Genomic DNA, 25868 nt, shown 5'->3' with positions numbered 1-25868 from the left:
ACATTCTGTTCAACTATTCCAATAAGTGCACATTAATAGCCCAAACTAGGAGAAAAAACTTACCTACTTAAATTTTTCAGGCAAATCCCTATAAATATTTATCATGATTAACCCAGCAGCTTCTTTAATATAATTTAGAGGCTTTTTTTAAAAATTCTAATAAGAAAATTTTTCCTGCACAGTACTGATTGCATTGTTATATAATAACATGCTGCTAAAATACTGCATACCACTTACAAGGAGAAGGGTTTAATTAGACAAAGCTGAAACTGTATCAAGAAATAGGCATTGCTCTAACAGTGCTCCTAAATTTTTAAGCACTGCACAACTTCGCTGTGTACGAGACTGGGAAAGTATTAGAACGAAAATCTACACAAAATCTTCCTGAAGGAGGAGCTTCCCTGAGAAAAGGAAGAATGGGGCAGCTGAACATTTCAACAGCTCAGCTCCTTCTGGCTGCCTCTTGAAGTTAATGGTCTTCCCTCACTTATAACTATCCTATAAGGCTGCAGTGCAAAACCTAGACTCAGTTTCATAAGGAAAGTCAAGTATGTAATGCTGCTTCTTTACTTTTTTGAAACTTTCAACAGTACTGATTCCCAAATCACTTGGGAATCCACTGGGAATAGCTTAGTATTTTTAGATCAAAAAAACATCTTGAAAATACAGTCAGAAAACATGTTTCAATCAGAAGAGTTCTCTTCCTTAACAACAACAGAAACAATGGAAGTACTTCCTGAGAACACAGTTTCAAAAACCAGTTTTGTGGGTGTGTGAAAGACACTGTGGAATTACAGGTGATTTTGCTGAGAGCTGGATGAACTGAGAAAGGCAGTGTTGACTATTCTTACAGGTAACACACAAACTTGAGACAGTATCTGGTAACAGCTGTTACTGTGTTAACTACTGCCTTCTGCACCTATTTTACCTCTTCTGACTGACAGGTCTGCTGTAGGTAGATGTCCTGATCCCCTAACCTGGACACCACAGAAATGTGGATTACTGTGGGTAGCTCTGCATCTCACAACAGGCATCCAGCCTTTCACTTCAGTTATACCTGGCCAGCATTATTAGGACAGGATCACAAGGGGATCTGAAACATCTGAACCAGTCAATGGAAATATACATTATGTACGTATACATAACATACAAAACACAAATTTACTTTTATTAAATGTGTCCTTTACCTTTCTGCCCATGACGACTGCTAAATTTATCTCCAATTTCTGGACGTCTGGTTTGCCTCAGCAACATTTTGATCAAGAAAGCATCCTCTGCATTTGATGAAATCATTACTTTTTCAATGTATGAATCAGTGGCACCTTTGTAGCTAGTAAAAGAAGCCAAAACATTGGTTTTACTTCTATGAACCAAACATAAATTAGACTACTATCTGTGTCTTGGTAAGCTCCTGACCAAACTGTAATCTTTATGGAACTTATATATGAGGAAAAAGGTTTATATATTTATATATATATATATATATTTACATACAAGTTCCAGAGTACAGCATGTTTCTGGAAAAGAAGTTTTAAGAGCTGCAATAGAAACTAAGGGAGAATTAAGCTGAACTTGTAAAGGACAAGGTATGGGTTTTTTTCACATGAGCTCTTCTTGACAGCAAAAGCTTCCTCATATATTTCCAATTTCTTGATCTTCCATTAAAGAACAGTCAAATACAGTTATAGTTGAAGAAGGGGGTTTTCTAGAATCGAGTATTTTCTCAAACACCTTTCCATCAAGTAATTTGCCCAGCTCTGAAGTTATATTGCAACATACGTTACTGGCACATCTTTGTACTGTGGCTGCTGAGGCACGCTGCTGCCTTCCAGAGGTGTCTGGGTCACAGCTGGCATAGATTTGTTCACAAGGACTTGCTTATTTTCTACTTTTTCACCTACAGAGAACAAGAGGAAAAAGCACCATGAAAATGTTATCTGACTGCGTTAGAAATACATTTTGGTTTTTTTTTAAGGAAGGTGGAAGACAAACTCAGAGGAACATGCAAGAAGTAGGCTCTGTTGTTTTACTAAATATTGAATGGTAAGAGAATCACTAAACCAGTTTTCTTTGGTAAACCAAAGAAAAACAGCTTGCATGCTGGGTGCACTATGAGAACAGCTATTCAGCATACCCTGGGTTAAAAGTCTGCACAAAAGCTTCTGAAGTTATCTGCTCTAAGCATGGAGAAAATTAACAGGGAACAATTTGCCATAACTGAGCAGACAAATTCTAGAAATTCACACCTAAATTTGGGACAGCCCATCATTCCACAATGAGCTGTGCAAGACTACTGTCAGTCTCTCCTTGTATTTACATATTTCTATAGATACTGGTGTCATATATAGATTTTCCCTGCTCCATTCCCTTATCCTGCCCTTTACAGTGAAAACCGGATCAGGAGGATGCCAATGATACAACTGCACACCAAGTATCTACCTCCCACCTCCTCCACTAAATTACACTCAACATCAGCCTGTGTCTCTTCTGTCCACATGAACTATCTCAAATAGGTTTTTACCTACATGCTGAGAACAGTCTCAGTCTGGAGTCCAGCCCAGTCCTATCTATCCTAATACTTCAGAAGATTCTTGTCTTTTTTTTCTTAATTAACTTTGAAAGCGCCATTGTGATGTGTTAAAGAACAAAACTGACCCAATTGTGTTACTATAATGGAATTAAGTTTAGTGCCCTTTAAAACACCTTTCTTACTAGATCTTAGCAGATCTGTTAAGCCATTTCCTAACTAAAGGATGACAGTATGGGAGGATTCTTTCTCAAATCTATTACCTTTGGAAAGTTATACACCTCTGTTTACATTCCTACTTATTTTTCTTATCTCTCTCCAAACATCTTTCTAAAGTTTTAAAACTGTAAGGTTTGACTTCCTCAAACAACTCCATTAATTGACATCTAGCTAGGAGATTTTGATGCATGAAATCAAAACAGTAAGGAGTCTACCTCCATCCTTAAGAAAACAGTACATGACAGACAAACAGGGAAAAACTATCGTATTAAAAGCTTGCCAGTTTGGGAATATAAGAATACAAATTCTAACGCTTTAACAGATTCACATTATTAAACTCACTCTTCTGCTTAAATATAAAGCTACTTTTTTCATGTACAGAAGTCCCCCCAATGACTAGTAACATGCTGCTTTCAGGAACTAACTTTTTAAAATTTTTCATCACAATACTGTCGTCCTCAAGACAAAAAAACTCCCTAAACGCTAAGTATAAAAGAAGGTGCACAAGAATACTGACAGAACATTGATTTCCACTCTGACTGTGAACATGCCATGAGTGAACATGCAGTCTGACCCACCTGGAGAGCAGATACCATCAGCATCTAAAATCTCATGGCGCCAGATTGGTTTGCGGGTAGCTGCATCCAGCATCGGCCCCATCACTTTATCAAATGTCTGATTCGTGTAACGCTTCAGCGTGCACTTGGCATTCTTGTACACAAGGCACCTTCCAAAACCTAAAATGGAACACAAACTCATCTGCCTAGGAATTCAAAGATCCTTTACAATACACAATCAGGATAAAATCTGAGCTATGGAATATAAAATATTTTTTATTAGTTAGATTGTTCACTGACTTGAATATGCATAATGTTGTACACAGATACCTAGTGGTGAACAACTTAAACATCAGACCATGTAGGCTACTCTTTTTTAGATACTGGACTACAGTCCAATTCTGAACTGTGCTAATCTGCTTCTGCATCTCTGCACACACATCATTTCTCTTGAAATCACTGAATCTCTTGTATAATTTTGGTGGTCTCCGGGAAGATGTAACATGGGAGAAGAGACTGTAATAGGGTGAGAGGAGCACCTCTTCCTTTCGTGAGTTCCATGAAACCTGAACTTTTATTCATGTTTGTGGCTGGCACAAGCTAGTCTAGAAAGTACTAACGGAGTGTTTAGTATAATCAGCCCATTATTCTTTTTATTCTCACCTGAAATTACATATGCTGTTATAAAATAAGTGGGTTTTAGATGAGAAGAGTAGCATCATGTGGAATTTCTCTCCAAGAACAGCAACTAACCATGATACTGAAGACTTTAATCACATTTAGAATTATAGAAAGCCAAGAGCAAGGCTTGCTATTAATCCTGCGTTGTTTTAGTTCATTTGAAAGATGGTTGTGGCCACATACAGTACATCTATATCTTCAGATTATGTCAAGTAATTCCTGACAAGCACCACAGCTCTCCCCGTAAGTGTTACCAGTCTACCAGAAAAGAAAACATTCAGTTTTAAATCATGCCTGTTGCTGTTTTAGAAAAGGAGGCATAAATTAAATGCAGCAGACATTAATGCCAAAGATACATGTCTAGGAATACTATTATTGCTGCCTAGCAACTAGGAGGAAGGGAGTTGGGGCGGGGTGTGAATAAAGTGATGGAAGAATCTGATTTTGGCCACCCGAAACTAAAACCAATTTGATCACTGCACTATGCCTGCTCTCAAAGGAATTTATTTAGAAAAGGGAGAGAAGAGAGACTAAGTTTTCAGGCAACTCTGCTCTACCCTTCAGCAGCCTTAACATAAAGTGCTGAAGGAGAGAGTCAGACAGGCTAGACCTGCACATGGGTCTCTGTTAGTTAACCTTCCCTTCGGTGGTTTTTACTTTTACTTAAAATACACTGCACCACAGATCTAGTATTTTTTTTAAGGAAGCAAGTCATTAATTTAGCTCTGAATAAACACTAAATTATTTTGCTTTAGACAATACTACTATTTTCTCTCAGAAAGTAAGTAACACTGCTACTGCTCTCTCAGAACATCAATCTCATAAAGACACAAACTGCCTTGGGTTCTATTCCTTTCCTAAATACATTCACCAGTCTAATTTCATCTACTGCTTTCGTTACTGGTGCAAATAATGAGATCTCTCCTACTAATGAAAAAAGGTTCAGGTAACCAGCTAAAAAACAAGCCCTACAGAACAGATTAACTCTTTAATGATTTATGTTTTTTGTAAACTAAGTATATTTACACTTTTTTAATTGAGATCAGAAATCAGCCATTTTTTCTTATAATACCCAGACTCAGAAGTTTATATGCATGTTGGCAACTTCACCACTCTATTGTATGCATGGAGTTACAGTCACTGAACATACAGAAAACAAACAAAAGTATTCAAAGCAGTTTGGGAATTCAGTTTCTTAACTGGAGATCTAATGCTCGTAATGGCAATAAAAGTTACCCCAGGGTAACACTGTGAGAAAACAAGTCTCTTAGAATATATATTGGAACACACAATGGAGAAGTGGGAAAGAGTTGATGGACCTTACCTCTGTCCAAAGACGCCTTATTTAAGACAAGAGCATCTTCAATATCGTAGCCACTGTAGCTCATCACAGCAACTGTGGCATTCTGTCCAGCAGGGAGTTTCTCAAAATCTATCAGTTCTATTGTTTTTGTTTTTACCATTGGCTTTTGTGGATAGGCGAGGAGATACATCAGAGTATCTATCCTGTTTCTTTGATTGTATCCAATAGTACCTGCATGTAAAAGAAAAACAAAAGCAGTGAACATTAGTGAGTTTTCAAAGAATGTTTTGGCTAAAAAACTACCAAAATGCAAATTAATTAAAATCACATAAAAGTTCTTCAAGAAAAGAAGGGGGAAAATAATAAAAGAATCCAAACCAAAACTATTTTACATTATTATATTTAAATAAATATATAAATAGTTTCTTATTTAAGCTCCAAGAAAGAATTATTTATTTTCTCTTGAATAGAGAAAATGTAAGCATCAATATAAAAAGAACAATAACAAAAGAAATAAAAGCCATTTTACTAAACATGGATTTTTTTTTTAATCACAACACTGAATCCTGTAAGTACAAAGTCTGCTTTTATTGTTTTCATAGCCACTGGGCTTGGAGGTTTTTTTGGAGTTCAACTTGTGTTTCTGAGACCTGATCCAAAATTTTGTGAGGATCACCAGAAAGACTATCACTGAGCTTAAGAGAAACTGTGGATCAAGCTCTTCATCTTCAACATCGTATTTCCTCCCTTTTTTGGGCAATAGTTAGTTCAATAGAAGCCTGTGTTGGAAGGGGACAAAGTATTAACAAAGCATACCACTAGCAGCAGCCAAGAGTGATTTACTTTCTGAAATTAAAGGCACCATTGATAGAAAGACTACAGGAGAAGTCCACTTCTATATTTGTCTTTTTACATGAAATTAATTTTAAATTTACAGTTCAGAATTCAACCCTTTGTATAGACCTCCCAGCTTGAGACTGAAATTTTTGGCCCTGTCCCATCAGAATGCCAAAGTGCCTCCTGAAATCTGAGGAAAAAATAATTAACACCCAGCAGGGAAACATAAACTGTTGTGTAGCAGAACAAAAGTTAAGGCAATCATATGTTATTGGAGTTTGCTGTACCAAGACTATGCTATATCCCTAAGCAATTACGAAGTTACAGTCTGAAAAGTTAACATTTTAAAGTTTTAAGTGTTAAATATTCTGCAGTACTTTGTCCTTAGGATGTAAGTCTTTCAAAACTTTTCCATTTTCTCCTGCTGTTTCAGAGTCTGGCTGCTTTCTTGGAAAGGTCAAGGCAGTCAGTGTATCAGGAAGATTTCACATGGCCAGGAAGGCCATCTGAACACAAACCTGCTCACTGAGGAGGTCAGCTTCACATTTTACATACATCTACTTGCAATTCCCATTTACATTAAACGTCTAGAAAATCAAACTCTAAAACCAGGCGTTTCCGAAGACCTATCCTGTCCTTGGCACTAGGCTCACTCTCCTAAACCACAACAGGTCTACCCTTCCAAGGACGAGGGGAGAATGGAGAGAGCTCAGCAGCGACTGTCTGAAAATGAACTGTCACAGCTGGCCTGGGCTTTCCCAGGTTCCAGAATGACACAGGCACAGCATTTTCAAATTACAGGAAAAAGCTGGTAGAGTTGACAGGCTTAGTTTGTCTCTCGCTTTCAAGTAGTTGTTTTTCTGTCTTTTTCTTGTATAAGGAAATGAATCATCTTTGAACAGTATTTTTTGTCTCCAGTACGACACAAGCTGATAGGGTCTGAACTCCTGAAGACTGAAGACCATTGCAGTCCCACCCTGCAAGGCCTACCCACCCGAAGGTCCTACTATTTCTGATATACTCTGAGAATCCAGTTAGACATTGTTCCCACTGTACTTTTCACTTAACCCCCTGGTTTTCCCAGTACACAGATAGGAAAATATACTTCCAAATTAAAAACTTAAGAGGTTTAGACCATTATTCATTCCCCTATGCATCTAGAACTTGTGTGCCTTCAGGATAGGCTGCACTGAAGCTCAGCTTAAATGTTTCACAGATAGGTACATTTTCCTGATGTTGAGAGAAATCTTTCCAAAAGAAAGTCATGCCAAACTTAACTTTTTCAAACTGCTTGCAATTTTTTTCTCCTCTGATATGCTTATAGGGTATACCTGCTATGGTTCACTGGTTAGGGATGCTAACACAGGATGAAGTCTGGAACACCAGTTTTATCTTTTACACTTTAAGGGTGTTCTTTACCCCCCAGTAACAATCTGTAGAAGTCTCCTGTATATTAAGGATTTCAGATTACACTTTTAAATATTTCAGATAATGCAAATGATTTCTCTTCAGATGCTTCACGTTTTTCAAAACTGTCATTTTTACCACAGGTTCAGATAAGCCTAACAGAACTGCTACTGTCTGGGGGCCAGAAGCAACTGACATTTTGAGCCTCAATAATAAACTATATTCAGACTATTTTTCAGGAGACGAATGCTGATCAAATGGAAAACATATACCTATATCACAGTGACAGACATCCTATAGGGCAGGAAAGAAACTGGTTAGAGAGTGATTCCAGAGCACACATGATATAAATTAGCAAAAAACACGCCGATATACCAGCAATATTATTCCTAATTGCTAGGATTTAATAGTTATACAAATAATGCTTTCTCTAAACTGGGCTAACAAACCACAGCCTGAAACCACAATCTGCTTATTTAAAATAAAGCAGCAGCTCTCTTCAGAGGACTGGTGTGTTGGGACGAGCCCTCTGTGTGGGCGCTGAAATGAAGGAAGTCACTAGCTTTATTTCTGTTTTCTCTCTTAAACAGAGCCCTTGTTTGCTCCAGCCAAACAACCAAGCAAAAGTAAAGTATAATTAAAGTTCACCATAACAAACCCTGCTCTCAATGGCTCGCATTTATAATTATCCCAACAGCAAGAACCATTTTTTTCATTGGTAATTAGCCCTAGTTAAAGCAAAACACACAAGGTTGACCTGGATACAACAAAGATCATTTTCTTGCTTTTCTCAGTACTTGATATATTGTGAATGCACGTGTGCATTCTTTCTTTTTTTTTTCCGTTTCCTGACAGTTATTTTTTTCTTTTTAAATATAATTTGAGTGTCCTTTAGTGTGACATAATCACTATAAAAACACTATCTACTGATATTTAGCATAAATGAGGCATTGTTATTCTGATGCTGAAAGTTTTGAGAACTCACCAGACCAAACAGCCAACTAAAACAAGCATTAATCCAACTCTTGGGTGTATCACTTACAACAACATTAAACTGTACAATCAAAATGAACAAGGATACAGAAATCAATCTACATGAGCCAAAAGGGCTATTACTACACATGCCAAGAAAAGAATTGTTGTAATTCTGTATTTCCCCTGTTTTCACCATGGATTTTCCATGATTCTGTCCTTTATATGAGCACAAAGCAAAAGAGGAGGAAGTACATTTTTTAAATGCCGCGATAAACTTTGCGGAGGGGGCTCCAACCCAGCTCAGAGAGATTGTCATAGAACATGAATTAAATGATCTGGGTGTTAAATATTAGAAATACTCCTTTCACAGTAGAAAGACTAAGGAGTGGGTTAAAAAGATTATGGGTAAATTGGGGGTGGGGGGAAGAGAGAGACCTCATTTCTGCCTTAGCACTTCTGTGCTACTGCCAAGGAGAGGAGAGGTGTCAAAATGAGGTTGTGTCGCAGAGCACAAACACTGCCCAAAGAGCAGTGGCAGAACAGAGCTGTGGCCACAGCGCACCCAGATCCAGCTGTGATGACCAGAAACAGCTGGTTTTGCTTTGAGGTTTGTTTAGATTCTGTGCCCTTAGGCCAGCTGTACAAAATTTGGGAGGACTCTGGCACTCAGTCCACCAAAGAGCTTTCACAACTGTCAAAATCCACCAGCACTCAGTTCCTCGAAGCATAATTATCTTCTCAACTCAATTTTAACACGTCCAGCTGGCTATAATACAAGGCAGAGCAGTATACAAAGAGCTTTGCTACTTCATAGAAGCAAAGTAGGAAGTACATGATACAGTAAGAGGCTTTTTTTGTAATATTGAAATTTTTGCTTCATGATAAGCTTCTACGACAAAGCTCTCATCCTACATCTGTCATCTGTCCCCTTCTTTTTATACGAGGTTAAAGTAACAATCAACACCCCAACCTTCCTTTCCTTACTCAACATTTATGTGATTTGGGTTGAAGCTGCAGTGCACAGTTGGGTTGTGAGTGCACAGCTTGCTCTGTGTACCCACACATCACTTACACAGCAGTGCACGTGCAGTATGGGGGATTACTGGCAGGAAAACTGTATGTTTTCATTCCTCATATTGGGCTTTTACAGCCACAGATGTACAATGTGTAAAACTGACTAGGTTTTAATGTCTTCATGGAATTAAAAAGCTCAGTTCAGAACTATTTCTCTAACTGTAGAAGCCCTTGATCTTCTTAAGCATTATTTTACCAACACATGAAAAGCAAACAGTACAGACTCCTGTATTTTCATCTTATGTACTTCTAAGATTTTAAGATACAACTGTTACCCTTGCACTGAAATGTCAACATTCAACTGAGGTCTTTGCAGCTGCTATCATATTTACTATCTAACTTCCTCTCAGTCTTATAGTTCAACCTGCGGAATATGGTAAATAAAAAAGTGAGGGGTTTAATTTCAATTTAATTTTACTGAAATCCAGTTTGGCCATTAAGTGCAGCTCTTGTCCTTCAACAAGTTGACTCAGGTATCCCTGAAAGGGAGGTATTTTTCAGGACATGTAATGTTCTCCAGAGGAAACATTACTATTTTAGGACCTAACACTTGTCAGGGACACTGGATTACAGACCTCATTGCAATGCCTGATGTCCAATCTCCACTCACTTGTGCTTTCATACCTTTCCTTAGCTTGATGTTGCTCAAAACAGAGACTTAAAAAAGAAAATACTGCCCACAGTACTCAATGTACTGCTGGCACAGCCCTGTGATGTGGTCAGAGGGGCTGGGTCAGTGTTGACAAGCACAAGGCTCTCCTCTCCCAGTCTGAACTGCAAGCTCCCTTCACTGTCTCAGGTTTTGACAGCTGAAGGAGTGACACAGAGGACTTGGACATGAGACTTACCACAGGCAGTGTTGGATGAGCTCTGCAATTTCAGTATGGAGAAAGAAAGCTCTAAAGGTGGATGCTTACTTAAAGGTTGGGGTTTGAAGCACTGCATCACATCTCTTCACAAAAATAAACAGAAAAAAGTATGTGTAGTGTTTCAGGAACACCCTCTAGGTCTCATCTGATCAGTAAGTGTAGGGAAAAGTCTTCTCTGCCCCTACATATTGCCACTTATGGTGGCTTTTTTTAGAGCAGTTACTACAAAAAGCTTCAGGAGTTTGCAGGTACTTCAGACAGAGCAAAACATAGCTCAAGTCATGTGCCAACTTTAAAAATTTACTTTTATCTATCTGCTTTTTCTTTGAGTCAGGTGTTTTGTCATAACAAACTGAAACAAAGGCTTTTTTATTGCTCAAGATATTCAATGGCTTTTGTGTTCCTAGCGTCAGCAGGAACGTCAGAGGATTGTATCCAAGGAGCTAAATGTGCAAGACCTAGGGTCAAAGCAGCTGAATACACCAACCTCAGAAAACACAGACAATGAATTGCAAATGACACTCAAAACAAAACGGGGAAAAAAACCTTCACACAGAAAACTACAAAAGAACTCCACAGATACTGAATTGGCTTTCTGTACACACTGATCCTGCTTAACTGTGTGTGGTAACTAACCAAACCTTCTGAGACTAATAGTCATAAAATAGAGACTCAGGGGTGGGGGAAAGATAATGGGATGGGGGAGAGAACTGTAAGGAAAAAGATTGCATCACTCCTCTTTCCACCCACCCACCCCCCTTTTTTTTAAATTTAAATAGAGAACATGCATATTGCTATTTTCTGTTTTCATCTGCTTAACATGACAGTTCAGCATAAGGCAGTTACTTTGCTATTAATTCTGCTGGAGAAGTCTCACAAAAGGTGCAGTGTTTCAGCTCTGAACACACAGCATGAAACAAATGGTTTAGTAAACCTATCTGAAGTGGCAGTTTCTTCATGAGACAGAGTTGTGCTACTGTAGCTCCCGACTTGCAAGCAAGCCATCAGTACAGCCATGAAACCAGCCTGTAGAGCACCAGCCTGAATGCAGCTGTCTGATTTGATGTATGACTGCTCAGGCTCCTCTGCCTTGATCACAAGCCATAGACTTGGACACTTTAATGCTGGTTTTGCTGAGTATTAAAGAAAGGATTAGAATTTAACTGCTGTCAATTACTCCCAGCAGCAAATTTACAAAACAGTTGACTTTTAAGGACAATATATGACACTGTCAAATGAAACAAAAAGTAATCATAAAATTAAGTTTATTTCAGTACTCACTCTCTTCATCCAATCAGCAAAAGCACAAAATCTAAACTATGGCTGCAGAAAGCGTTCAAATAACTAACCACTCTCTTCCACACTTTATTCTTCTTACTCTCTGATGTCAACGTTAACTATTGATATATCTATTTTTAGGACACTTACTCAACCAGTCAAGGAAATGCTCCTCAATCTGTGCTCTGTCTCTTTTTGTGAGAACACTTTTTAACTCTTTTATGTCTGGAAACACACAGCACATTGCAGCATAAAGAGAAAAAAAAACCCACTCTGCCAACCCTGCAGATATGCTGAAAATTTGAAAGTCGTGATGATTTCCAATAAAACCCAATAGGAAATGCAAAAATGTCCCAGTTTATTAAACTTTTTTAAAGTGTTTAGAACTGTAGATATAGTCTTCATTAAATAAAACTGATGGGTACTTTTTTCACATTAATCTTTCCAAGCTTCAGAGGTAATTTTTTTTCCTCAAAGCTAAGGAAGTGCTCTTTTACTTTTCCTAGCAAAGCTTTTATGTGAACCAGGAAAGAAAGAATTTTTATCACTTTTGGTACATAGCCTCAAAAACCACATAACACTTTGAAGAGGAATGAAAAGTGAAGTCTTACCCATGGCTTGTTTCCCCATGGCACACTGGTAAGTGTTTCTTGGAGACTGGTTGTGGTGAGGATATGGAATCAGCCCAGCACAGACACCCAGAAGCGTGAAAGGTTCAATCTCTAAATGGGTTGTATCTCTTAAAACAAAGAGAACCAATTATGGCAGGCTTGTGAACAAACAACTTCAGCAGAATTTATTTAATTTAGCAGTATCTCATAACACTTCAAATTCAATTCTCTTCAGGAGAATGTAAGTCAGTAGGACCTCAAAACATAGATTCACTACAGGATTTTTATTTTTCATACAAAACCCCAACAGCTTTCTTTTGGCTTTGTTTCCACATGAAAAGAAATGAAGGAGAAATAAATCAGGGTTTATGAAAATTCCATAATGGAAGGAAAAGCCTCCAGATAACAACAACCTGAGGGAGCTCAGTAAGACAATAAAATATCAGTCTATACAGTAAGACCCAAAACGCCTTAGGGAATGTCTTCTCATGTAATGAGAGCCCTCCTCATCAAATTACTATTCTCAGAGATCCAGAAATCCACTAGGGAGATGGAAGAAGGAAGAGCACAATAGATTCAGGTATTAAAAAAACAGTTCTCATTTTCCAAGGTCAGCTGTATCAGTTAAAGAGAAAACATCTGTCTCCAAATCAGATCCAGTGCCATAGGTACATGACATAATACAACACTATTTGAAAAGCTCTGCAAATATTTTGGGAGTGATTATGTTGTTAAAAGACAGTACTGATGAGAAAAAGACAGGGAAAAGGAGTAAAGACAGAGGGACAGTTTGTTCTATCTGGCATGAGCTTCAGAAGAGAAAAGTCCATGCTCAACAAAGACAAAGCACAGCATGCATTGGGACGCAAGTGGAGAGACTAATAACTAAGAATGAAGTGTACAATAAAACTTGGCTGGAGCAGATATGAATTTAAATCAAGATAAGTAATTAGGAAGTGGGGAATTATGAAATACAGATGATTAGAATTAAACCTTTTCAAAGCCTATCTTTCATGTCTTGGATTTATTAGAGAGAGCTTGGGTTTATGCACACATTGCTTCTCCCAAACATCTAAACCCAATGCATTTTGAAAATCTTGTCTTTAACGTTTGACTTCTCTTGGAAATCTACTGGAAGACTTTAATTATTTAAATAAACTAATTTGATTACTAAACTTTAGGATCTTGCCAAGGAAGTGACAGAAAAGTCTTTATTATGGCAACACTCAAAAGACAGCCAAGCACAGTAAGCTAAAAATGGCTAAGGAATTACCCACAAGCACATACAGACCGAAGACAAGTGCCAGCAGGAACTTAGATAAACAAAATATGTACTACTGGAAGAATAACGAAATCTGAAAGCTGAAAAAACCAGACCTAGAAATCCTGAGGATTAAGCCAATGAAACTATCTGTCAGTCCTAGAAATCTTTATAAATCACAAATATGCCTGAACAACCTAAAAATCACCTGCTGGCCAGAGGACAGCCACTATTTTTCTCCATTTGATAAAAAGCAGCTATGTAATCTAAAGCCTGTCCTAAGAAAATACTAATAGGAGAATCCAAACTGCAGTCAAGTAATCGCAGAATGATCGCAAGAGCCAGCAGCAAACTTAGAGGCAGAGACTGCTCCCCGATTCTGCAGAACTTCACAGAACTGCTAACACTTTTCAAACAATAAAACCAGAGGCTTGAGACTTACTGATAGTGAAGTTTGCAAATTTCTTCAAAGGGTACAAATGCATGGAAGCAGATATACATTTGCATATAGGGTATTCAACAATGTCTTCTTCCAGTGAGGTCAATCCTATTTCAACCAACCTGCACAAATCCTACTATCCTATGAAGTACTCCAGAGTGGTAGTGAGAGACCTTCTAATTTTACAGGGCAGTTCAATTTCTGCAGGTCAAAAATGCCACTATCAGAACCAGGCCCAAGAAAGGAAAAGCAACGTGGTGAGTTTAAAAAGCAGAGATACAAATGTGTAAGGAAGAAATGGAACCCATTAGAGTCAAACACTCCAAAGAAAACTCATCTAATTGGACTGGAAAGGTAAGGAGAGGACACTGTTGCTAAAAGAAGTGTACAAAAGCTGGAATGTTAGTGGGATACTTCAGACAGTGGGTTGTATCAGCTGTATTCCCTGAACAAGCAGTACCAAGGGTACACAACTACTGAGGATTTAGGGAGTATCATTACCAAACACAAGGAGCAATGTGCTCACATGACGCAAGCTCAGATACTTATGGCACTGTTAGCCACTGTTAGCACTGAAGCCAAACTCAAAACAATTGATGAACAATACAAGAATCTTCTGAGCTTCCTGGCAATTGTGGAGTCCTTTCCTCACACTGGTCCATTGGAAGTTCACTTTCTCCTCCTCTTTTGGACTAAACAATGATTTCATATGATACCTTCCCATTAACCTTCCCAGCTGAGTCAGTTGTCCTGCAACTTAAATTTTCAGCTCTGGTGCTTTGTGGAAATTATTTATTTTGGCACAAATGACAGCAATTGTTTGTGCTCTTCTTTGCTCATGTACACAGAACTTGGTCAAGAGCATGCAAGAGTAATTTCTTAAAGTGATAAAGTCTTCAAAAGCCTGGGTAGGAGCAAGGCAATTTAATTAGCAGAGTTAATGCATTACATTTAACAAAGGTTAAAGATAACTGAAGGGCTCACCCAGCTCCACTGAAATCAATGATGTATTTCTATTAGCTTGCAGGAGTACTTGACCAGGACAGATTATACAGAAAACGAATTTTCTGCATAAATTTACTGATCAAACATTTCACGGAGATAACTTCTAGCATTTCATATTCAGCCTTCAGTTTACAGGATATTGTCAGAGAAACATTAAAAATCAGTAAAAAGATATGAGGACTTAAAAATTGAAAAAGAATCCTTCCTTTAATGTGGGCTCTTTAATCACAGCCAGAAGACAAGAGTAAAAAAAGTTGCAGCAGGTCCTTCAAATATGTGGAAAACAACAGATCTGGATAACTTTCTGAATTAAAATCACATATCAAAAGCAGCATTAAGACATGTGGTAAAGAATGCACAGAATGATGCAGACATTTTTATTGGGGCCTATTACACATCCAAAAGTCAAAGGGATGGTCTCATTCCAGCACTCCACTTACTGCAAGGTGGGTGTCTAGGGTCCCTTTATAGCCAGAACAGAGATTTCCATACATCCTGACATGCTAGGATAATCAAATAACATGTGGAACCATTTGCTTTCTGGATACCTATTGGATAAAATTATTTATGATGAGCAGCCCAATGATCAGAACAAAAAAAAAAGAGCCACATCCAGAGAAAGAAAGGATACACCTTCAAGTATTTAATACTTTTGACAGTTAGTACCAGGAAAAGATCTTCCAAAACCTACACCATTTTTTGTAACTTCCCATGAATATTTTAGGATGTGTGCAGACGGATTTCTTTCTTTAGCTTTCATCTGGAGTAGTTTCAACTATTAGCAAGGGAGCAGTGTGCACATGTGAAAACAGTAACATTATTTATATGTTTGCATTTCAGAGAGCCAACCTAAGGAAGTTTTTCCTGCACCAGTTACTGAATGCATACTTACTTATTGATTGTACTTTCATACAGGGCAATGTTACAGTCATTTTCTTCGTTCACATCCAAATATTCGACGAGGCCTTCATGCAAGAAGTCTTCAAAATTCCTACAGATAAATTAAAAATTACATTAGAAGTAATGTCTTGTATTTCTGCAAACATAAAATACTTAGTACATATATGAAAGGAATGTAATATGTAAAGTTAAACCAGATAAATACTTCTACATGTGAAATTCTGCGCATATTACATACTGAAGAAAAATGTGGTTTTTTAATTAATCCTGTTGCCTATTCACTGCTTCAGTCTGACAGATGAATGTTACTTACTTAAACAACTACATAAAATCTTCCCATATATACCCATCATCACTGTAAATGTAGGCAAATATAAGGATAATCACGTTATGTTTTTGTGATAATTTTGTGAAATTTCATTAGAGCAAAATTGAAATGCCCTTGTGTTAAGTGTGGGGCTTTTTTTTAATACATAAACTAAGAATTCGCAAGGACTTTCAAAAACTCTGAATGTGACTAGTTTAGAGAGGTTAAGTTGATGCTTCTATGAGGTGTTTGATTTTTCAGTCAGGAGTATGACACTGCCTCAAACCTTCCACTTGCAGAAAGATGAGGCTGTGAGATGTATTTATTCTGTATACTCACCAAATCTCACAGTAGTAACAAAGTAAGAACACCAACCTCAATTTGACTTTAAATAGAAAATCTCCAGTACAGAGATTATGTATTTATATAGGAGAGTAGATTTCTCTAATTAGCTAACCCCAAGACTGTGAAATACTGACTGAAGCACCTTCACACAGTATTTACTTGGTGAAGATGGATATGATCTACTTGAATTGTGTACCTGTATCCCTGAGCCAGTTCTTCCATATGCTTGTTTGTAACGGCAGGTTTTTGCTTCTTGACAATTATATAAGGCCTGAAATTAAAAAAAAAAAAAAAGGATTGTCATAGCAAATACTTAGGGAGGTAACTTAATTTATACTTACACTAAGAACCTATTCCATAAACTGTTCTTAAAATTTATTTGCCTTTAACTGATAAAACCACATAAATAAAATCAGTAATTATTCAGATCATAGTTTAATATAACTTAAAACGTGTATCAGGAAAATCGAGACTTAAATCTTTAGGTGGAAGCCATTTTCCCCTTGAAATCGATCAACTAAAATTTTGTAAGTTTTACCTACAGATTTTGATGATGGCTTTAAAAGATTTGAGATTTCCCAAACTACAAAGCTAAGAACAACATTTAGTACCATGGTTATTGCAGGGATTTTACAGAACACTAAGTGAATAGTTTGTGCTCAAGGGTCCACAAGCACGGTTGCATTTTGCAATTGCCTACGTGCTGTAAAGTACAGACATTTTACTGTGAGTGATCTCTGATGAATCCATAAATTTCAATACCACATTGATCTCTGAAGGCTTCCCTACCACACGAAAACACTGACACAAAGGATGCCATGCAAGAAGGCAACGTCAAGGGCTGTTGCTATTTGGACAAGTTGCTTTGATAAAGAGCAGCAAATAGCTACAAGACACTTGTGGAGTCCACTCTGAAGTCTAAATAACTGTTAGAAGACTAATAAACACTTAAATGGTTAATAGGGATATCTGAACAATAGCAGGGTGAGGGGTGCCACAAAGCAAACTTGGTAAAACCTTGCAAATCCACATGATCCAAATGATTTCCCTTGCTTTTATTTTAAAAACTGGAAGTTTTACTGCCATCTCCCAAACTACACATATTAGCCCTGACTAGAAAAGTGATTTCTCTGCCACTGAATATGGATCTCTTGACCAGGTATGATTAATTGATGGTTTGTACATTTACTGTTTTGGAGCCTCTGACATGCCTCAAAGTGCATTCAACATGTTCTGAAATTCAGTTAATCAGTAAGTGGAACGCCACCAGTAGTTGTGACTGCTGCTTTGTTGAAGTGCATACAGAATATGCACACAGCCAGTCAATGCTAACATATGTATACATTCATTTACCCATTCTGCCTCTTCCAATCTCTATCTGTTTTGACTGAGAGCAATTTAAAGAGAAAAGAGATGCTCAAGTCTTACTGAATTTGCTTGAATCTGTTCCTGTGGACGCCTCAGTCCAGTGCAGTGGGCCTAGTGCTCAGCCTAGAACAGTGTTTATAGGCAGTTCAGTAGTGAGGTAATTCTGATGAGAAGTTTACCTGCACAATCTCCCTCCATCAGAGGAAATGTAGACACATCTGTCAGATAGATTGGTAGAGATGGAGACGAATTCGTTGATGTAACCCGCCCGACGCAAGATCCGAAAGGTGTTGACTAATTTCTGGTGATCACGTATGACACCAAGGATGTTACCTGTTCAGAGAGAGAATAAATACCTGGTGCATCCTTTGCACAGCCAAAACTATTTACAAATTCTGATCATGTGTGGCATGCATAGAAGTATTTCCTGCTTCTTCCTCTAACATGAATAAGAATTGGCTCTTTTTTCCTCTCAATTCAAAATCGTCAAAATTTCACATGTGATCTACATGCATGTTTCCAAACAGCCTGAGAAACCAAATGATGTGTTTCTTCCAGCTTTCTTCAAGTATGTTTCTGCTCAGGTGCACATTCATGAGTTGGTAACCAAGTTAACAACTCTGAAGTCTGCAATTTCACCTGTACTGAAATGGATTCAAGGTTTCCAAGAACAGCCCAAGAAAAGGCCCTGCTGCCTTGTCAGAAATTTTGAAGTCCTGATATTTTGATACATGTGATCACTCACAACAGCACCAGAATTTCTCTTTCAGATACTTAGCTTAACTCAGTTACCTTAGCAGGGTGCTTCAGCTCATACTTAAATATTCTGATGCATGATGAACAAACAAGAGAGTAAAATTCATTTAAACAGTCACTTGATCAAAGTAATCTTAACATATAAAACAAACATCTATGGTCACATCTTAAAAACTTTAAAGGAGGAGACAGAGCATGATAGTTTAGGGAGTTTATAAGACAACAGAAAGGTCTTTACAGCTTAAAGAATTTGTACTTAACAGATTATCTGCCTTTTTAAGTTATAAGTTCAAATCAGGATCAAGTCAGCTATCCACAAGTTTAAATTTTGATGGATTAAACCCACAAACCAGTGGATTGAACAATAACTTGGCTTGCCTCACAGAGTACTAATTCATCTACGTTTGGGAACATACTACCTTGTTCTGTTCTGCAAACTGAGCTTGTGAAGGAAGAATCCAATATTTTGGCTCTGCACTCGCCTTTGGACCATAAAACAAGACAGAAGAGAGTGCATGTGGTTTCACTGAACCTTATCTTTAACATACTGCTACAGAAAAGCAGAGCAAAAGAATGCAGTTTGGTCAAGTGTTGCTTTCATGTTACTGGGAAAAGGCAGGGTGGAAGAACAACTGCTGTTTAATTCAAGGGTAAATGGAGAATTTATTCATGGTGACAGACGTTACACACTAGTCCCTGGAAGTGGATGCTGCTGACAAAAGGCTATTTTGAAATCACAGTTATAGTTTTAAAAAAGTCAGTATTTTGAAATCTGATACCATAGTACCTGTTGTTTTAGAAACGCTGTAAGATCAGTTGTAAAAGAAATATGAATGTGCAGATGCAAAGCACGTGCATCAAATCATCCCTTTAACAAGAGAGAGCTGTTTTCCATGGCCTAATTTTTCTAATCACACACAAAGCAAGATGGTCCTTCAAAGGCAGTTTTAAAGAGAAAGCATTGCTAAACTTCACAAACAATATTTTGATGTTCCCTTTCTGTTTTTAAAGGCACTTTAAAATGCACGAATACATATAAAAACATAGAAAGATTACACAAAACTAAATACTTTCTGTAAAGGAAGATCTGAATTTGTAAATTTATTACAAGATTACAAATTGAAATTATTTTCTTTTAAAAGTACTTTATTAATGGCACCTCCTTTAGCCACTATCTGAAAAAACAAACACACTTCTAGTTGAATGTACATATTTTTGTGCCTATTTATGCAAGTGGGCTTAAAAACAGGGCTGAAATTTGAGAAAGCTTCAATTTCCCAGCTACACACATCTGCAGTCAGAGTTCTGAACACACAACTTCATGCAACTAAGTGTCATCATCTGGCCCATCTACTTTGCCCAACCCTATCAAAATATTTACAGAGGAAATTATTTGCACGTGGAAAGCAGCATCTGCTGTTGACTGTGCTCCAAGAACTACTGGAGGGTTTCCGAAGCCTAACTCTCCATCAGCAACAAACCAGAGCCAAGACTGCTGAAAAGTAACATACCATTAAGAAAAACCAGGAACACGTTTGGGTATGAAAGTTCTTCACCACAGAGCAAGTTGACGTCTTCAACTCCAAGATTACTGGCTAATTTAATAATTGGACCGTCTTCCATATCCGTAGTAATATGAGTCATGAGGGCAAGGTTTTTAACCAAACCACAGGCCTAGGAAAAAACAAAACCAAACCCCATGGATTTTATCCTTTCTCTTTCTAAGATGACAAAGTACAAAGTAAAAGAAATTAAACTAATTCACTACCCTGAAATTTTGGAGGAAAAAAAAAGGTATAATTTTCTATATCACATTGAAATGTAATGTTTTAGCATTTACAAGCTGATAAAAAATATAGGCACTGAAATAGATTTGAAGTTAACCAACCATGTATAACCCTGTATTTCTCTCCTCAGCTACTCAGCAACATAATGGAAATACAAAATCAGTCCATTTATCAGTTTTCCATGTATCCTGTATGTTCTAACACAAACATTAACATTTTGAAATGAAAAAATATCTTATACAGTGTAACTTTATTTCAGCTGCTTAATGAGACTAGCTCATATTGAGTTTTTCAGAAAGTTCAGAGTTCCTCCCCCCAGAGTATCTTCTATTCAGGAAAAAAAAAAAAAAAAGAAAGAAAAGGAAAGCAAGGAAAGCAAAACAAAACAAAAAGACCATCAGAATCAATTCTTTGGCAGATATATGTACAAAGATGGTTTTCTTCCTCAAGCTAATGGCTAAAGATATACTGGTACATGTTTCCAGAAACACTGTAGGTTGATGCTGCAACTTCAAAACAGAATGTTTACTACAGAACAAAGGGAGAGGGTTTAGGACTCCTCTCTTTCTGCTCTCATCAAAAGAGAGCAAGTAGTTCCACTGCAAAAATGGGACCTATTCATGTCACTCTCATATAGGCAAATGATTTCAGAACTGTTTCCAGACAGTCTATGCAGGAGGAAAAAGGCAATACAGTAAGGAGGACCAGGATGTAAACAGCTAGTATGTAGGAAGTCCCACAAGTTGTGTTATCAGGCTGAGGATAATTTACCTCTCCAGAACCATCCTCATCAGAATTATTCCTCCGATGGAGGACCACCTTCTTCAAACTAAACAGCGTCTCCATTCCTCAGGACAAGAAACACAAAGCAAACCAGAAATTCCTCACCTCTCCTTCAGGAGTGTCAGAAGGGCAGAGCATCCCCCACTGAGATGGCTGCAGCGATCGAGGACCACTCACTTTCCTTGTCTTTTCAAACTGGGAAGAGATCCTGGTCATCATTCCCAGAGCAGATATGTAAGACAGGCGGGACAGGACTTGGGTCACGCCTTGGCGGTCCATCTTGAATCTCTTTAGAGACCAATTTCCCTGTAGAATAAAATTAATGTTTCAAAAGAATTTGTGCAGTTTGTCCTTGTCCTGACTTTGCCCACTGTCTAAATGGAATGTTATCTGAGGAGCTTTACAAATCAAATGTTGCCCGTTTATATAAATCAAGCTCTTAACTACCTATCTGCCTATAAACTTCTAGTTATAGCATATTTGTATTAAGTAATAAAGAGAAGTTGAAACAAAGGAATGCTCTTTCAGATGAGAGGATACTTTTGCTATTACATATTCAATCACACAAATATTCTTTTTAATCTGTCCTTCACAGGTAAATCAATACTCAAATTTAGCAAAATTAAATTATTTTGGTTTTGTTTTACAGATCTTTTTTTAGTATTTAAGAAAGAAAAAAAGGTCTTCAGAGAGATATAACACTTCCACAACAGATCCCATGAGCTTTCAAGTTCTGCCTTTTCCAAGATTTGTTACTTTCGTAGGAAACACAGACATTTATGCTGGAAAAGTCTGACATCAAAGCCCTCTGCATGTTTTTGAAACCTTTTGTTTTTGGAATCCAGAGGAAAAAGACTCACTGATGTGTCTTCCCAGAGAAGAGAAGGGGGTGGGGGGAGTAGGAGGTCTACCCAACTTCTATTTGGATTACACCAAATATGAAATGCAAGATCCATGCACATCTCAGAGGTTTTGTGTTTCAGGACAGTCACAGGCACTCTCACTTGGTTTTAATTAGGAGAACAGAGGAGCTCAGAGCATGTTCTAGGACACAAATATGTTTCCATGCCAAGCAGATTTAATAATCTCTACTGCAGTCTTGAAATTTGGTGCTACAATTTTTGCCTTTGTGACATTTACTCCACATCCAGGTCTCAGCACCAGAGTCAGTAGATACAGCAAGTTTCTGTCTGAAATACCATTTACTTCAGGCACCATGTTACTGATCAGTCCAAAGATAACATTTTCCCAAGGACTGCCTTTGCTAATTCTTGAACTCTTTTTGGCGAACTCAACTCACCAATAATAACAAATAATTTGAAGCTTGCTTGCTGTATTACAATAAAACCCTTCTAGAGGGTGATTTGCTTGGCTTTTTATTTATACTTTTAACAGCACAATCCCATTCAGTGATCAACAGGAAGAAAACACCCCCCATATGAATGATTTTGTTATTTGCTTCCACTGGAGACTATCAAATAGTCTCAAATTTGTAATAGCAAGTGGGGAGATATCATGCTCAATGGTAAGTCAGTCCAAAGAAATCTGTTCATTTGTTCAGCATCCTTGGAAAGGGTTCACTCACTGACCATTTCATCCTTTAAAGAATGGAGTTATGAGAGTGCAAATGGAAGAATACAATAAATCAGTAGTTTTTCTTCACACCAGGAAGTATTGCATTTGTAGGCTAAGTAAGTATGTGGTTTCTCCTTTGCTGCCCAGAAGAGTCTAAAATCAAAAAGACTGGGAAAAAGGGGAAGTAAAAATGCTGCCTGAAGAATACAGGCAAAATACAATACATACAAAATATTATTTTTGCTGTGGAAAGGACAGACCAGATCCTTCAAAAGTTGTCCACAAAAAAGAAAACCAAAAGGGGCCAGGGCAGTTGTGAGACCACCCCCATTGAGAACATCCTATTGAGAATTCTTATGAATGGAAGTTGCCTCCTCAGTGGCACCAGGTGACTCTTCAGATGCTGGAATGTCCATCAGGCTTGTGGCACTACTGCCTGCCCTACTTTCTCTTCTGGGGTTTTCCAGGGTAAGGAGAGGACCTGCAGCAAATATCACTGAGCACCACTGTACAGCTGATGCAGTATGGCTGTGAATTCTTTTGCATGCTACTGGTGTAATTATGAATCTGCTCAGTTATTTCATGCTCTTTGAGACTATCATTGAAGCATTCTAGTGAGATTGGAGATTGTCATTTCCAAGAATGATTTTTATGGTATTTGCTTAATCTCTTGAATGGTGTGCACTGGGCATTGTTCCTGAGAAATTATTTTTCAATGCTTAAGAGCAGATGGTGTTTAACTGCATATGAGGCAGTAAAAAAAAAGTCCAAAGACAGAGGAAGAATGAAGACTTTACTGAATATGGACTGAATATTTGCAGATTTATCTCTGTCAGTCCAAATGGAAAAACTGGCACAAGCTAGAGGAAAGCACCACAATTTAGAGAAACAAATGTGTCAATTGTTTTGGTTACATGCACTGTAGAGATTTAACTAAATTTGGGGCACTCGTAAAATTAAACAGTGATAAGCTTTAACACTGGGATTTGTAAGTTACAGACTGCTGGTGGTTTTGGATGCAATATGTGGAATTAATTTGTTTACAAGAACCAAAGAAAAACCTCAGTTTCATGCTAAGTAGAAAAGCCCTCTCAAGAGCACCAAAGATTAAAAATTAAGTTCCACAATTTTTACCAGCTTCTAAAATACTTAAGTCTAATCTAATTTCTTTTAAAAATCATGCATTTCAAAGTCTTTTACAAGCTACTAGCTGGATTTCAAGAGCGATCTTATGAATTGCTCTTGCAGATGTCTGAGGTGAAAGACAAAGTTAGTAGCTATTATTTTTCTTGTCCACTGGCATGAATGAAAGTATCTGTTCTAGCAGAAGACAGAAACAGGCTAAAATCCAAACATGACAAATATTTAAAGGGTAATTATCAGGGTTTTTTTTAAACATTACACTATGCAGCAGATTTCTCTGTTAAATAGATCAGTACCATTAGCAGAGAAGTACTAACTTCTATGCTGCAAATTTGTTCATTCCAGCAACTTCAATACAAAAGGCACTGCCCTCAAAGAGCTCAAAATTGAGGTTTCGGGGATTTTTTTAACTCCTGTTCATGATGTTTTCCTGCTGTTTTTCAAAAATCTTTTGTACAAATGATGTAACCTGACCCCAGCTAAATCCAGATAATAAAAAACCACATAGTCAAGTAGAACCTAGAAGACAGTCAGTTGGATAAATACAACCATGACCACTATTTTAAATTTGCCTGTTTCTACCTTTCCTTCTCAAAAACTAAAAAATCAGTTTGAAATAAAAGATGTTTGACCATTATTAATTCTTCTGTGAATTCCAAACGCCCTGCCCGTGACAAGAGTTTTGCAATTTTAATCTATAAAAAACATGAAATAGATCTTCTTTTCAAAGCAAACCCAGAAGATTCATCAAAAATAAATGTACACATTTCCATCATTCACTGTGGTGGAAAAGCTGTGCATCCTGGAATGAGAACAGAAATTCTTACTGTAGAGATGGCGTTAACCATGCCATTGGTGATCTGGTCCTGCCGCATGTGCTTCACGACATCAAACTGAGCTGCACGCTGCTTGGGGATGACCTGGTCAGCAATCTTCTTCAGCTCAGAGTTGAATTTTTTGAACAAATCTTCAAACAGAAGAGAAAGAAGCTGGAAATACAAAACAGTTAAGGGAAAAATTATACTTCTCCAAGTTTAGGAAATGGGGAAAGAGAGGGGAGACACATGCTTCATATTTCTACCTTTCTACTTTTCAGTTAAAGTAAAACTTTTCTGTTTCACAAATGATGATTTTATCACAAGTTTTTGCCTTGTTACAGTATTAGAGAACTTATAACAGAATTAAATAGAACAGTCTAAGTTTATGCACTTATCCCCTTTTGCTTTGTTTTAATCCTTCTTTCACAATATTTTAGCCATACTTCTCTATGCTATCCAACTGTTTTCCCTAATCTGCTACATTACAATCCAGCTGATTTACTTCTTCCTCCCTAAAGTTATAAACTCTTTTAAAGATTTAATACCCTAAATGTATAACCCTGAATTACACACAGGATTTGGAGGCAAGACTGGTTTTTACTCTAATACATATCTCAGGTTTCATAGGCAGCTTCCTTATTCACACATACTTTTATCCTGCTACCTTCTGCCAATCACAATCTGTGGAAAACAAATTACACCCACAGAGAGTTCACCTGGTTCAACATCTATCACTGTTTGCTAGAACTGCTACTGTCTGGAACGTTCAATACTCCTCACATCTCTCCCTTAAAAAATAGAAACCAACCATCCAAAAAGTCTACAGTTTAGGCAACAAAGCTACATAACACACCTGAATAGGAAAAAAACCTCAAGCAATCAACCCAAAATGAACCTAGCAACAGAACCATTCAAAAGTGTTGTTTTTTAACACAATTATTTCCTATATATTAATTATTTCTTAAAATGGCCATAAAAAGAAAAGGCTACAAAAGTTATGATCTGACATTTTTTGCTCTTCCATCTGCTTTGCTTCTGCAGTT

At 37.5% G+C, this 25868-nt stretch overlaps 1 protein-coding gene across 1 annotated transcript in view; it reads right to left on the bottom strand.

Moving 5' to 3' along the window:
* The window catches only part of POLR3B (RNA polymerase III subunit B), a 72858-nt gene that overhangs the window by 23633 nt on the left and 23357 nt on the right, over positions 1–25868 (bottom strand). The window contains exons 13-23 of the mRNA XM_063395744.1: positions 24835–24996; positions 21395–21595; positions 20231–20393; positions 18143–18296; positions 16792–16866; positions 15936–16034; positions 12339–12466; positions 5309–5518; positions 3325–3483; positions 1780–1897; positions 1188–1330 (exon numbers count right to left, since the gene is read on the bottom strand). Of these exons, the coding sequence (XP_063251814.1) occupies positions 1188–1330; positions 1780–1897; positions 3325–3483; positions 5309–5518; positions 12339–12466; positions 15936–16034; positions 16792–16866; positions 18143–18296; positions 20231–20393; positions 21395–21595; positions 24835–24996 (1612 nt within the window). The remainder of the gene's footprint in view (positions 1–1187; positions 1331–1779; positions 1898–3324; positions 3484–5308; positions 5519–12338; positions 12467–15935; positions 16035–16791; positions 16867–18142; positions 18297–20230; positions 20394–21394; positions 21596–24834; positions 24997–25868) is intronic.

Source organism: Prinia subflava, chromosome 4, assembly GCF_021018805.1.
Source record: "Prinia subflava isolate CZ2003 ecotype Zambia chromosome 4, Cam_Psub_1.2, whole genome shotgun sequence".
Classification (NCBI taxonomy): domain Eukaryota; kingdom Metazoa; phylum Chordata; class Aves; order Passeriformes; family Cisticolidae; genus Prinia; species Prinia subflava.
Note: the sequence above shows the minus strand (reverse complement) of the source record. Positions and strands in the feature narration are given on the sequence as shown.